We start from the raw sequence: 16,272 nt of genomic DNA, 5'->3' as shown, positions 1-16,272 counted from the left end.
CATTTATAAAATATTATATATATATATATGACATTAATTAAAAATCTATAATATAATTGCGATTAAAATCCAAGTTTACCGACTAATTATTTATGTATTTACAATTTTTTTTTTTTTTTTTTTTTTTTTTTCCTTATATATATATATATATATAAAAACAACATCTAAGTGTTGTTCTTTTCATTGATCCAATTTATTAGGAGACCCTTCCTTCTATGTATGCAACTTTTCAAAGCTTCACTCCTCACATTTAAACATTTTATTTTTGGGTCATGAATGGACCGGAGGATGTAGTACTTCTCTGCGTTACAGAGTGAGCATTGACTTAATTCCGGGACGTAGGCTGGTCTATGCTCTATTTTTCTCCATTTTATGGAAAAGGGTGTATTTTTTTCTTTAAGCTCCCACACGCGGGTAGCTAATGCTGTATTCATCCTTGTTTTAGCTCTAAAGGAGCTCATATGTGCATAATACCTTTGTTTAAATTGGCCTTTTGTCATACCTATATATATTTCCGGTATATTTGTGGATTGTTCCGTTACTGTGGCCTCATAGACAAGGGATTCAGCTTTACAATTACCCTCCAATGGACAGCTATTTTTGGTCCTGCAAGAGCAGCCTGCGTTATCTATCTTTTTTGGTTCTTTGGATATTATCGACTTAATTGATGGAGCTGTCGAGTAACTAACTTTCACCGTGTTTCTATTAAAAAGTTTATGTAGTCTATGTGTTCTTGGAAAATGTTTGTCTAGAAGGCTAAGAAAACAATGCCCTACTCTAGTTTTAGTGTTCAATGAAAACGGAGGTAAGAACCAGATTATTTTCCGTTTCCTCTTTCGTTTTATATTTTCTTTATTCTGGGTTTGTTGAAATTTTATGTTTTCATTGAACCCACTTTGATGCAGTGCGTCATTATAATATGGTGCTGCTTTCTCGAACACTTCAGCGTTCGAAGAAAGCCGTGAAATCCTTTGGCTAATGTTCGCTACCATATTTTTAAACACTGTGGGTGGGTGGCATGAACCCTTATTTATATACATGAGTTTTTCATTTAGTTTGTGAAAGGGTTTGTGTATTTTCTTCTCGAGATCTAGAGTGGCATCTAAAAAATCTACTCTATCTAAATTTGTATGTATTATTATTTTAAAGCCTAGTTCCTTAAAAAATTCAGTTAGGTCTTTTCTAAGCCTGTCTAGTGCACATCCATTGTAGTCACGCGATAGGCAAAGTCCATCATCTCTATATAATCCAAAAAAGTGATCTGGGAATTTATATTTCATGGTCTCCAGTAGAAAAAGTCCAACCAGATCGCAGATATCAGCACTGTCATACGCCCCCATCGCGACGTCAAAGGGGTCTTCGGGGTTTGATTTTTTGACCCACGTTTTATCGTCAAAAAATAAAAGGGTCTGTCGAGCTTGCATGATTGTTTCCTTATCGAGCTCACTTATCTTTCTATATTTTGATGCGAAGATCAACGATTTTTCTAGGATTTCCTTAGTGATTGAAGGGTAAAAATCGACGATATCCAGTTGTGTAAACTTACATTTGTGTGGTTCAGTTATGTTTTTAAACCAGTCCAGTACCGCGCTAGTGTCTGCCCACAAATTAAGATTTGATTTTCTTTTTATCTCTTTTACTATTTCTCTAAGTATAGACTTGCTAGCTAGACCGATTTCGCTTTTAGCCGGGTTTATTAACCTGCAGGTTGGCCTATTATTAAAATTTTCCTTGTGGTCTTTTAAAGTTATAAACACATTTTTCTTTGCTAACCTATTTACTCTGTATTCTATACCTAATTTTGTGGCAACTTCTGTAGCCTCTTGGTTAATAGATTTATAAGTATCTTTTCTTGCTACCTGGTATTTTTCTGTAATTGAGTTTAGTACAAGTTGTTTTTTCTGTTCCTTTTCCATTTTATATAAATTTTTCGTTTTATCTGAGAAAACAATCGTCTCATTTTCTCTTTTTATTTTTTTGAATTTAAACATAGATCAAATCAATTTCAAAAAACAATGACAGCTGATATCAAAAAAATAAAAAGAGAAAATGAGACGATTGTTTTCTCAGATAAAACGAAAAATTTATATAAAATGGAAAAGGAACAGAAAAAACAACTTGTACTAAACTCAATTACAGAAAAATACCAGGTAGCAAGAAAAGATACTTATAAATCTATTAACCAAGAGGCTACAGAAGTTGCCACAAAATTAGGTATAGAATACAGAGTAAATAGGTTAGCAAAGAAAAATGTGTTTATAACTTTAAAAGACCACAAGGAAAATTTTAATAATAGGCCAACCTGCAGGTTAATAAACCCGGCTAAAAGCGAAATCGGTCTAGCTAGCAAGTCTATACTTAGAGAAATAGTAAAAGAGATAAAAAGAAAATCAAATCTTAATTTGTGGGCAGACACTAGCGCGGTACTGGACTGGTTTAAAAACATAACTGAACCACACAAATGTAAGTTTACACAACTGGATATCGTCGATTTTTACCCTTCAATCACTAAGGAAATCCTAGAAAAATCGTTGATCTTCGCATCAAAATATAGAAAGATAAGTGAGCTCGATAAGGAAACAATCATGCAAGCTCGACAGACCCTTTTATTTTTTGACGATAAAACGTGGGTCAAAAAATCAAACCCCGAAGACCCCTTTGACGTCGCGATGGGGGCGTATGACAGTGCTGATATCTGCGATCTGGTTGGACTTTTTCTACTGGAGACCATGAAATATAAATTCCCAGATCACTTTTTTGGATTATATAGAGATGATGGACTTTGCCTATCGCGTGACTACAATGGATGTGCACTAGACAGGCTTAGAAAAGACCTAACTGAATTTTTTAAGGAACTAGGCTTTAAAATAATAATACATACAAATTTAGATAGAGTAGATTTTTTAGATGCCACTCTAGATCTCGAGAAGAAAATACACAAACCCTTTCACAAACTAAATGAAAAACTCATGTATATAAATAAGGGTTCATGCCACCCACCCACAGTGTTTAAAAATATGGTAGCGAACATTAGCCAAAGGATTTCACGGCTTTCTTCGAACGCTGAAGTGTTCGAGAAAGCAGCACCATATTATAATGACGCACTGCATCAAAGTGGGTTCAATGAAAACATAAAATTTCAACAAACCCAGAATAAAGAAAATATAAAACGAAAGAGGAAACGGAAAATAATCTGGTTCTTACCTCCGTTTTCATTGAACACTAAAACTAGAGTAGGGCATTGTTTTCTTAGCCTTCTAGACAAACATTTTCCAAGAACACATAGACTACATAAACTTTTTAATAGAAACACGGTGAAAGTTAGTTACTCGACAGCTCCATCAATTAAGTCGATAATATCCAAAGAACCAAAAAAGATAGATAATGCAGGCTGCTCTTGCAGGACCAAAAATAGCTGTCCATTGGAGGGTAATTGTAAAGCTGAATCCCTTGTCTATGAGGCCACAGTAACGGAACAATCCACAAATATACCGGAAATATATATAGGTATGACAAAAGGCCAATTTAAACAAAGGTATTATGCACATATGAGCTCCTTTAGAGCTAAAACAAGGATGAATACAGCATTAGCTACCCGCGTGTGGGAGCTTAAAGAAAAAAATACACCCTTTTCCATAAAATGGAGAAAAATAGAGCATAGACCAGCCTACGTCCCGGAATTAAGTCAATGCTCACTCTGTAACGCAGAGAAGTACTACATCCTCCGGTCCATTCATGACCCAAAAATAAAATGTTTAAATGTGAGGAGTGAAGCTTTGAAAAGTTGCATACATAGAAGGAAGGGTCTCCTAATAAATTGGATCAATGAAAAGAACAACACTTAGATGTTGTTTTTATATATATATATATATATAAGGAAAAAAAAAAAAAAAAAAAAAAAAAAATTGTAAATACATAAATAATTAGTCGGTAAACTTGGATTTTAATCGCAATTATATTATAGATTTTTAATTAATGTCATATATATATATATAATATTTTATAAATGTAATTTATAATCTATTTCGAATTTAAAACTATAGAAAAATATAATAATGTTAATAAACTAGGGAAATCACTTAGGATAGATAAATACTCACTTCCCCAAACCTTGAAAGATTTGGGTTTTTTAAAAAATAATTTTTAAACGTATTTCGAAATTTTTAAACGTGATTCGATATAATTAAAAATATATTTTTTAAAACTTTAAACGTATTTTTGGAAATTTTTAAATGTTCGATATAATTAAACGAATTTTTAAGTTTTTAACCGATACCAATACAGATTTTGAAGTTTTTATACATAAGGAAAGAGATTTTAAAATTAAATGGGGTTCAAATTAAAATCGATTCATATATTAAAAAAAACATTTTTTCGAAATTAGATCTTAAATTTAAATAATTCAAAGTTGAAAATTAGGTATTACATTACCCGATATATATATATATATATATATATATATAGATATAGATAGATAAAAAAAAAAAAAAAAAAAAAAAAAAAAAAAAAAGGGGGGGATTAAACAAAACGAGATTTGAACGTGGACTCGCGAGGTATATATACTTCACACTTCCGGTTATAAGATAGACGAATATTGGCTGAAGAGAGCTCGATAAGGATACCTTAAACGGGCCTTATTATCGGGCTTGAAACCGACGGTACCAATGACCTGTCTCAACTAACAACTTTCTGTACACAAAATATATATATATATATATATATATATATATATATAAAGTAGTAGCGTTCGTGTGTGTGTGTGTTTGTCTGTGTATACAACTACCAATGATCAAAGAAATATGTGTGTACACTTCTCCTGATCAAGAAATAATAAGCCCATTACAAAGGATTATAGTTTATACATAATTTCTATAAATAGTATTCTTCAAACCACATCTACATTGAGTTATAGTCATTAGCATATCACATTAAATTAAATCTATTTAAATAATTAGCTCGATGATATTACTTATTTGACAAAATAGGTTCCTTTCAACTGTACTAATCAAAATTTTTTAATTATTTAGTTTATTTTCATTTCAATTTATATTTAATTTAACTTATTTTATCTGAAATCTGAAACAGTTTAATTTTCAAACCAGAAAATCAAAGGGGAAATAATTGTAATAGTTTAATTGAAAAATTGTTTTAAATGGAGGACGTTATTAAATATTTTCTGTAATATTTGTTTTCATTTCGAAATATTCTTCTAAGCTGAATTATTATTTTTATTTTTAATTCGGCGGAAATTTTTTTCACTTATTCTTAATTTTTAAATGACCTTTTTCATTTGTTAGAGAAAAATAATTAAAACTAATGTCCTCATTTACTTGCATCCCCACGAGGGCAGAGTTAGTCAGACACAGGGCCAATTTTCCATGTGAGCAAAATCCATCATCCCATACATTATCTGCTCCTTTTTTTTTTTGTTTATAAAATTTAATCAGTGTTGCCCAGGATTTATTAGAATAATTATACCATAACAAGTGTGTTTAATTGTCTGCGAAACAGATTTTCTTTATAATTTATTTAATATCTTAAATTAAAAATGGTCAATTTTTAAGACGTGACCCAGTGTCGTTTAACCCCTAAAAAAAATTAAGACCTACTTTTTGGGGGCCTAATACGTTTAAACAGTCTTTATAAATAATATGAAAGAAGAAATTTTGAAAAAAAAAAAAATTAACATTTTAGTGTGGGGGATAACTTTTCTATATAAATTTAACGTAAAATGAGCACCCACTTTTTGGCCATAAAGCGTTCAACGAGACATGTCATCTCTAGCATTTTTTCAAGTTTGGCGATCGAGGGGGGGGGGTCAAAACATGACAAATACAATTTTTTGCGTTTTTTTGATGGTGGGGGGGGGCAGGAATTACATTTGAAACATAAAATAACGATAAATTTAATTAATTTTAGGAGACCATTCTGTACTTTCACCTAACAATTTTCTAAACAGAATGAACCCAAAATATGACAAATTCAAATTATTTTTTTTTTGGGGGGGGGGGGTCGGGAGCGGGGAAGCATACTTTAGAAATATCAAATGACAAAAAATTTAATTTAATTGTTTTTGGAATTATTTTTTGGTAGATCTTTTTTTTTTTTTGTGATCATACGAGCATTTGCTGCTATTTTTCTTGAAACAAAAGTTGTAATGATTTATTTTTAATTATTTTTTTTTTTGTGGGGGGGGGAGTTTTCTTTCCAGTGCTCAATATCCGGAAAATAGTTTCTTCTCTTTGTAGCCCTATCACATACTTCTTTTTTTTTTTGGAGTGATTACATTTACAAGTTTTAATCCGTTCTTTTATTTCTGTTGTAGGGGGGGGGGTATCCATGTTGCCCATGATGAAAATGATTAGTATACAGGTGTGTTTCAAACGAAACTTCATGTCAACCCAGGCAAAATATATATATTAGAATGGCAAAATTTTAAAATAATGGAAAAGAAATTGATCATATTCCGATGTTAAATCAACTAAAATACGAATAAAATAAAAAAGGAGGAAAAGAGAAAAAAAAAACGGGAAAATTATATATTATAAATATACAATTGGGTAAAATAAATAAGTTGATTAAAAATATCACAAAATATAATAAAAATCGAAGCACTTTTCGTCAGACCACTTTTTCAAGGATATATGTCTGAAAGAAGAAAAAAAAATTTTTTGTAGAAATACTAGTGAGTGAAAGGGATACTAGTATTTCTACAAAAATAGTTTTCTTTTCTTTCTTTCTACAAAAATAATTTTCTTTTCCTTCTTTCAGACATATATCCTTGAAAAAGTGGTCTGACAAAGTTTTATTATATTATGTGATTCCTTTAATCAACTTAATTATTTTACCCGATTATATATTTATAATATATAAATTTTCTGTTTTTTTCTCTTTTTCCCATTTTATTTTATTCATATTTTAGTTGATTTAACATCTGAATATGGCCCATTTCTTCTTCATTATATATATATATATATATATATATATATATATATATATATATATATATATATATGTATGTATGTGATGTTGCCAAGCTAATCAAAAACCTTGATTTCAGTAAAGCAACCGGCTCTGACGGTATTCCAATTATAGTACTCCAAAAACTTAAACCAGAACTAGTGCCCATCCTTACAAAACTGTTTAAACGTTGTCTTAAGGGGAATTGCTCCCCATTACCCTGGAAAATCTCATCAGTATGCCCTGTATTTAAGAATTCAGGTGATTGCTCATTCCCCTCTCAGTACAAGCCAATAAGTCTCCTGTGCGTCATGATTAAGTTGCTGGAATCTGTATTAAATAGAGAAGTAATCAACCATCTCAGCAAAAATAACCTTCTTAGTGACACACAATATGGTTTTTATTCTGCTAGATCTACAGCAGATGTGCTTACAGCTATATCCCATAGGATTAGCGAATCTCTTGATGAAGGCAACCTTTCTAGGATAATTTTCCTTGATATATCAAAGGCATAAAGGTATGGCATAAAGGTTTACTTCACAAGATCTCCAGCTATGGTATAACTGGAAATGTCTTCTCAATTATTAAATCATTTTTCTCTGATAGGTCCATAAGAGTAGTAATTGATGGGCGAAAATCAGAAGCTCACAGTATTAATGCTGGAGTCCCTCAGGGGTCCATCCTGGGCCCAACTCCTTTTCTGATCTACATTAATGATCTTCCAAATCATGTCCTTACATCATTCGTAGACATTTATGCTGATGACACTACCATCTATGGTAGCACATCTAAGACCGTAAACGACAAAGTTCTCTCCAATTCTCTCTCCTCTGATCTTGAGCATGTGGTACAATGGGGAAAGGAGTGGCTGGTTACTTTTAATGCATCTAAAACCAAACTTCTATCTTTACATCATCAACATTCTGATCCCCATCTGGCATCAATTGAAATGAATGGCTCTCGTCTGGGGGAAGCTCCATGTTTGACACGCTTCTGGGCTTAACCTTTACTCCTGATCTGGAATGGAACACATACATCAAATCTGTTGCCAAAGCCGCTGGAAAAATGGTGGGATCCTTCTATCGATCCAGTAGATATCTCACTGCTGATGCAATTCTCTATCTATATTAGAGCCAGGTACGTTCAAGGATGGAATACTGTTGCCACATCTGGGAAGGAGATGCTAGAAAGGACTTGTCCTGCCTTGATAGAGTTCAAAATAGACTTCGTAGCCTCGTAGGAGATGCCATTTTCTCTTCCCTGCAACCTCTATCTCACAGAAGAAATGTTGCGAGTTTGTCTCTGCTTTATCGTTATTTTCATGGTAAGTGCTCGACTGAGCTTCAATCTATGGTCACCCCTTGCCAAACTTTCACAAGAATTTGCTAACTTTTACTCTTTACTAAATTTTCAGCATGACCCCCCCTTCCTACCTGTCCCTGTGGATGTTAGACTGAGGAGCTTGAATGATGAATTCTCAGTAATATTATCCATGAATCGGTGGCTAGAAAGGTTCTTTGCAGTTGTTGAACGGAAAGGAGTTTTGTTTTAGTAGCATTAATTGTTACCATCCATTTACGTCTCCATTTCAGTACAAAATCATCTTCTAAGTTTTTGGCCATTGCTTTAGATCTGTGCACGTTCATTTTTCTCATATGTCTAGTATATAGCATGATACCATCAGCAAATTTATCCATCTTAGATACAATTTTGCCAGAGAGGTTGTATATATATATATATATATGTATATATATAACAAATAAATGACAAAAGTCTATATTCCAAATTTCAAGATGTTCACCATCTTACAATTTATTCCTTTAAGTATGTTGATATGCACAATTCTTGACAACACCTGTTTCATAAGACAAAATCATTTATTTAATTATTATATCAATCAATCAATCAATGAGTCCATTCATTGATGGTCAACATCTTGAAATTTGGAATACAAACTTTTGTCATTTATTTTATTATTATGTTCTGTAATTACATTGAACATCATAAATTAACGGATTGATATATTTTTTTTTACATTGGGGTCACCGCTTATCAAGGCCTAGAGGCCACTCGAGGATAAGGGTTAATTGGTATATATTAGTCATTGTGATTATAGCGTAGTAAACATAAGTAGTGGGAATTTTGTAAATTGGATTACTTAAGGGGACGGTTCAATAAGAATTGTTCACATTGGACTTGAAGACAATCAGATTGTAGTCATGTGAAAAGCAGGCAAACGGAATAGAGTTCCACAGGCGAGCAGTTCTAAGAAAGAAGCCCTGTTCATGGAATCTACGTTTAGGTGTAGGCACAGATAAAGAGTGTGGGTAATTGTTGATAGTGGTTCTGGAAAGACGAGCGTTTTCGTGAAAGTCTGGCGAGGGGGGGACCAGAGATTGAAGTTCAGATGAGCACCTGCCATCAAAATAACGATAAAGCAGGGACAGGCTCGCTACGTCTCTTCTGTGGGAAAGGGGTTGCAGAGAAGAGAAAAGGGCATCCCCCATATATATATATATATATATATATATATATATATATATATATATGGCATCCCCCATATATATATATATATATATATATATACATATATATACACATATATATATGCATATATATATATAGATATACATAAAGATATATAAAAAAATAAAAAATTAAAAAAATATAAAAATTAAAAAAAAAAACGTTCACAAGTGTTTTTGATATAGATGTACATAAGAATACTTTGATAAGTATGTTTTAACTTAAATAGGGATGGTATAATAAAATTGTGGGATCTGCATTCGTGCCTGGCCTCTCTAGAATGGAAATAGGCACAAACTTTAATAAAGACTTTTCATATCTATCTGCGTAAGTATACTTTGATAATTATGTTTCAGTTTGAAGAAATATGGTATAATAAAATTATGGGGTGTTCATTCGCACCTGACCTCCATAGAATGGAAATATTTCACAAAGTTTAACAAGGTTTTTTAATATAGATCCACAGAATATTGTGATAAATGTTTCAGTGAGAACAGGTATGGTATAATAAATTATGGGGTTTATCTATTTTATTTTTACTTTCATCATATTTTGCTTTGGTTTTGATACTCCCAAATTCAACCAAAATTTACAACCCTTTCTTTTCATAACCTATCATACTTTCATAAATCAGAGTCCATTTTCTGTAGGCTGTTTTTGAACCAGTCAACGACGGGTACTTTTGCTAGTATATATATATATATATATATATATATATATATATATATATATATATATATATATATATATATATATATACACGAGGGGTGTTAATGCCTCCTACTTTTTAAAATTTTGTCCGCATGTATTGGATGCGATTACAAATTGCATTGTTATGATGACTGAACTTATGCATTCATGACCTGAAATTTTTATCTCTCAGAGACGCATCATCGCATCATTCAATTCCCGGCAAACTGGCATTGAGAATGGGGGTGACTATGTAAAAAAATAAATTCTGGAACACAAAAGGTCGCTCGTTTTATTGGTAGTATTCCCATCTTCATAGATCTTCAACTTTTTGAGTTAAAAAAAATAGGAGGCTTTATTTTTGGAATGACCCTCGTATATATATATATATATATATATATATATATGTGTGTGTGTGTGTGTGTGTGTGTGTCTAATTCATTGCGAGATGAAAAGTTAACAAAAGTGCTCAATTACTTGTGCAAGAGCAATACATAATGTATATTTATTCAATTGACAGATCGGGCATTATGCATTGGTTTGATCTTCCACGAAAATATTGGAAACTTATTCTGCAATTTCATCCATATGAAAATGAATAACGCCATGAAGGAACAACGATTGTTCGATGACGTCATCCTCCGCTGAGGCGAATGTCGATCATTTTCAAAGAAACGAAACTAACCTAAAATCCAAGGGAGATAATTCACCCGTCATAGAAGGAGGTCGATATGTAAACAGTACTGAATTGAATGGAGGACATAAATTCTATCTTAAAAAGAGTGAATTGCGGGTTTTCTTTTGCTTGCTTACTGAACTCTGATCGATCATTCCACCTGTAATATGTGTGAAAGAAGCAGCAATGATAAAATCAAAATTTATGTAGACAACAATGTAGGTTTTGTCTGGAACAGCGAAGGTAAATTCACGTTTTTTCGCTTGTGTACGATTTCGGCGTCCCAAATTCCCTTTTCAAAAGGGGACATCATACGATTTCTTCTTTTTTTTTTTTTGATAATTTTTAAAATTATTTTTCAATTTTAGACCTAGTGATAAATTAACAGACATTTATAAAAATTTAATTTAATAGTGATTCTTCTTTTTTTCTTAAAATAATGTGTTTGTTATTCAGTTTTTTTTTTTGTGTTCTTTTCATTTAAATATATTTTAGATTTATCGTTCTTTACTGTATGTGACTGAAGCGTTTTTTTTTCTCTTCCCGTACTGAGAATTTTTTTCTCCTGGTATTAAAATAAGCCAAACTTAGAAATACGATATTAAACTAATATATATATATATATATATATATATCTTATTTTGATACTACGTCAAATATTGCAATATAAAACGAATAATCATACTGATAAAAAGAATTTTGGATGCTAAAACCGTACACAATCAACATTAAAACATTTTTTTTTTTTAAATGAATACTTTTGAATTTGTTAATTTTACAATAATCTTTATTTAGTTATTAATTATTCTAATTTGTTTTCCACCATTAAATAACTAGCGTATAGAAAAAAAAAATCACTGCTATAAAAAAGGCGGAGTTTTGGAATAGATGCCGCAATTGCCGCATGCATCATACTTTAGTGATAAAAAAATACTGGCGATTATCATGTTTTGAGCACGATTGTCGAAAAATAAATGGTTAATAATATTTTATGGTTGGTTGGAAATTATTTACACTGAAGTGAAGTAAGTACTGAAGTGGTTTCCTTGCTCCGAAACAATTTATTTTTCTTAAAACCACGTTTTAATTATAAAGTGTTCAAGAGTGAACTCATGAATTTAACGAGGTTATTAAAAGTGCTCAATAAAAGAAGTGGACATGCTAATGTTTCAGACAGATGGTCGGTTAAAACCACAAGTCCTTATCAGGCGACTCTAAAAAAAGTTTATCTTTTACAGAAGAAGCCAAAGTTGCCTGTTGAGGACTTGTGGTTTTAACCGACCATCTGTCTGAAACATTAGACTGCCCAGTGTCGCAACCTTGTTTGTTTTTATATATATATATATATATATATATATATATATATATATATATATATATAGGGCAATTTAATAGTTTGCGTGAAACGCGGACAAAACAAGACAACTATATTTTACCCTTAAGAACAAAACAAAAAAGACATTTTCGGTACTTATGCAGGATACAAACGAAACGGTGCTATTTTCTTTTTTCTTTTTTAGATAGGATTTTCAAATCAATTTTTTTTTTTTTTTTACGATATCTCTTATTTATTAAATTGCTACATGAAAGTACAGATTAGGTTAATCATAGCATTTCATTCCTTCATGAGATCCATCATCGGGCAGTGTCTGAGACCTCCCTCCGATCCATATTGGAGCATATGTCTCGCTTAAGGGACAGTACATGGCGGCCGTAGGGACACCAAACGTCCTGTACATAATCCCACTAGTGCAGACTGCAGATTGTTTCATATTTTGGCAACCTTCGCTCGGACTCAATTAAGTGTTATCCATCCTTTCCGGGAGAGTTCAGAGCCTGCTGGGAGATCTTTAAGGGAAGAGCCTCACCTCATTGTTGTTGTCTTTGACCGATTCAATGAATTGGCGATTCATCCCCCAACGCAGGTGGAAGGATGCTGGTGTTGTTCGCCGTGGCCTGTGACAGTAACAAAGCTCTTGCTGGATGGTAGTCACTGTGACATCACTTGGTGTCCAAATAGGGGATCGTGATTGTTGTTGCTCTGCTTGTCAGATTCTGCCTTCACTATTGCCTTTTGACACGTCTGTGGTGGAGCAATTCTGGACATCCTGCTAACAAATGGCAGGTTGATCGATTTTAGATTGCTGGTAATCATTTTGCATGTCTTGTTTAGCTCGACGTCGACCTTTACAGCATGAGTAGAATGTACCCATGTCACTGCGCAGTATGGTGTGATCGAATAAGGATGGCGTTAAAGCTGACAGGCATAGTGTCTGTGCCTCGGCTCCTTAGAGCTGTTAGAGTTGCGAGTAGGCTCTTGTGGATCTTCTCAACGTTAGTTCTGTATGATAGTGTTCTGTTGAGATAAGTTGGGTATGGGGTATTTAACCAAGACTTTACCTCCCTAAGTGATGTGGAGCTTCCTTTCGGCTAGGTGGTTCTTTAGATGGAATAAACACACCTTAGTTTTAACTTCGTTCGGCTTGAGATGCCACTTTTCATAGTATGATTACAACTGTATAAGAAAAGCTTAAAAAGAAGCCCTCCTTCCATGTTAAGAATAGGTTGCGAAATAACTAGCAAGCCACCTGGCATTGCCCAATATACTTAAATATGATATTTGAATCCATGCTAATTTTGTATTTATTATTATAGATTCTCTATTGATTATTATATTGTACCCAATATATATAGTAATGATTTCAAAAGTTAAAAAAAAAATGACTTTTGTGCGATCAACTGGAATTGAAACCAAAACTTTCAGCACTTTAGCCATAGTCCTTATTTAGTACTTCAGCTTTCATTGTTACCGTGTGAGTTATTGCCAGATGAATAAAAAAAGGTTAAAAATTAAGCAACTTCAAGCTAAAAATGTATATGTATGCATGCTTAGAAGCTAGTCGATTTAATCCTGCCAAGGTCAGCTGTTTTTTTTTCTCAATTTTGACACTTAAGTAGCTTTGTCTACAGGCTTAACACCAAATTGAAAGTGTTCCCAAGGTCCAAATACCCTATATATCAAGTTTCAAATCTGTAGACTGTAGAGAGGAGTCTGGTAGAGAAATTTCACACATACACACACAGATAAGCGCACTTAATATAAAAACAGTGTGCTAGAACGTTTTCATCCTAAATTCTACCCAGTTATGCATGATATAGAAACTATGCATAAATAGAATTAAGCGTAATAGTTAAATGAAAGCAATCATCTAATAAGAAACCATAAAAAATGAATAATTAATTAATGAACATTCGTTTTTCAAAAGAATATGCAAATTAGTTAACTCTCATGAAGTTGCTCACATATCCATGACTGAGTATATTAAGAAGTTCGTTTTAATGATTTTTAAATAGAAAATTAGAATCTGGTCTTCGGGCTGAGATCCAGGTGTGGTGTCTGTTCTGATGCTACACTTAAATTAATCTGTCAATGTATGGGAAATCCTTCTATACTAAGCCAATTTTTATGTTTGCCTACTGCTAGATTGCCCCTTTTTGGGGAGCTGGTTTTCCTCCACATTAAAACTGACATATTTCTCTCATGGGGAAGCAATTAAATAGCAGTAGAAAAGTAGGCTTTTAATATTAATGTCAGAGTGAGAAATCTCAGCACGATCCATATTTTGCATAAGTACTACATTTCCTCCTAAAGTAAAAATAAAACAAAGAATTTTTTATATCATTTAATTTAAACGCCCTCAATGTTAAGAACAGCTTTCTAAATGTACACAGGAATATTAAAATGCACAAGTGCCTATATTTTCGTTTGATTCATAAGATTTTGTGTTGGCCGCTTTCTTCAGCAATGTAAATCAACCATGTTTTCATTCAAGAACGTTTTGAATGAGTCATCCATCAAATACCCTGAAAATGAAAATAATTGCTTGAATGTTTGAATATTTGAGATCAATTTCGATTGATCAATTTATGGATATTCATATGCAAAATTCGGAATGCTTGTGTAGATTAGTGACGTTTTAAACCAACGCATTTCAAGTGAAAACATTATTACGTACTTACATGCATGTCAAAATTAATATAAATTCCAAAGATTATGAAAAATGATCCAGTAGAAAAATAATTATCAAGTTATTGAGTTTTATCGTATGTTTTTTTTAATGTGTACAATTGTGCGATTAATTTGATAAATTCAGTATGACAAACTTACTTATCTCTCTTGACTTAAATTGCGAGTTCGCTAGTTTTAAACACAAAATATTAGAACGTAATTGTGGATATTTTTTGCTAAAAATATATTTAACACATTTTGTATCAGATCGTTTTTTGTAATTCATACTAATTTCTACATGACATATAAGTACATAATGTTTTCACCTGAAATGCGTTGATAAAACATAACTAATCTACACAAGCACCAAATTGAGTAATCAAATAGTTTCCCGATGTGATAATTTTTATTGGAAAAGTTGATAAAAAAATTTTTTTTTTTAAATTACGATATGCTGAACAATATTTGCATAAAATCAATTTAGTATTATGCATGAAATAGGGGAAAACACTTTTTAAATTAGTAAATAAGGCGACACACTGGCATATTTCCAACATGGCTGCTTGAGTCTTTTGCTAATTGATACTAATGGATATAAAAATTGGAACGAAATGTACAATGTGTTGGGATATGGAAATGTGAAACAAATATTTTTATGAATATTTTAATATAACTTGCTAAAATACGTCTTTTTGCTTGGCATTTTACAATCCGTTCCAAATTTTTGTATCGATAAACAAAACAGTCATATTGCAAAAATGCCAGTACGTTGATTTCATTATTCATGTAGAAAAATGTTTTCTTCATTTCCATTTCAAAATAAATAAAAATCTTTGTTGTTTTGTAAATTAAAACTAATTGTTAAAAAAATCTTTGTTATAAAATAAGTTGTTGCAAAAAAAGTCCTAAAACTTTTAGATAAATTATCTCCCTTTCTTTGACACCCTTAAGTAAAAAAAAAAAAAATATTTTTTAAATGTTATTATTATGCATATAACATGTACTACTTAAATAGTTGTGAAATTGATCACATTTTAATCTTGTAAAGTATTTATAGTTAAATGATGTATGGAAACCATTTCGATGTTACTCTGAAATAACTTACATAAACCATATTTAATTAAAATTCATAATTTTCTAAAGGGTTCTGCAATTAGGAAATTATGAAGTTAAATTATCACCTTAACTGGTTTGTAAAGATGGCGACTGTTTCCTGATGACGTTTCATTTCAGTGTTTTATGTGTACAATGAAACTTGCTAATAACTTAACATTTTTAATTCTATTTGAGATTTTTTTTATCAAAACTTGTTAAGTAAAAGTAATTGTTTGGGAATAATGCTAAAACTTATTTCACTCCAAATAATTTAGATGACCCCCCCCCCCACCAAAAAAAAAATTAAATAAATTAA

General features: G+C 31.8%; 1 protein-coding gene across 2 annotated transcripts in view; it reads left to right on the top strand.

Annotated features, from left to right (window-relative positions):
- Window positions 1-16,272, top strand: part of LOC145243432 (tRNA-splicing endonuclease subunit Sen34-like) — a 66,840-nt gene that overhangs the window by 12,245 nt on the left and 38,323 nt on the right. The window contains exon 2 of one of the 2 annotated variants that reach the window (XM_080106320.1): window positions 10,697-11,095. In XM_080106320.1, coding sequence (XP_079962446.1) covers window positions 11,020-11,095 — 76 coding nt within the window. In that variant the 5' untranslated portion in view covers window positions 10,697-11,019. Of the gene's footprint in view, window positions 1-10,582; window positions 11,096-16,272 lie in introns of those variants that run through there. The other variant, XM_080106319.1, reaches the window with a different exon arrangement.

The sequence above is a fragment of the Euprymna scolopes genome, chromosome 22, assembly GCF_053919585.1.
Source record: "Euprymna scolopes isolate OS-2025 chromosome 22, ASM5391958v1, whole genome shotgun sequence".
In the NCBI taxonomy this organism is placed as follows: Eukaryota; Metazoa; Mollusca; class Cephalopoda; order Sepiida; family Sepiolidae; genus Euprymna; species Euprymna scolopes.
Note: the sequence above shows the minus strand (reverse complement) of the source record. Positions and strands in the feature narration are given on the sequence as shown.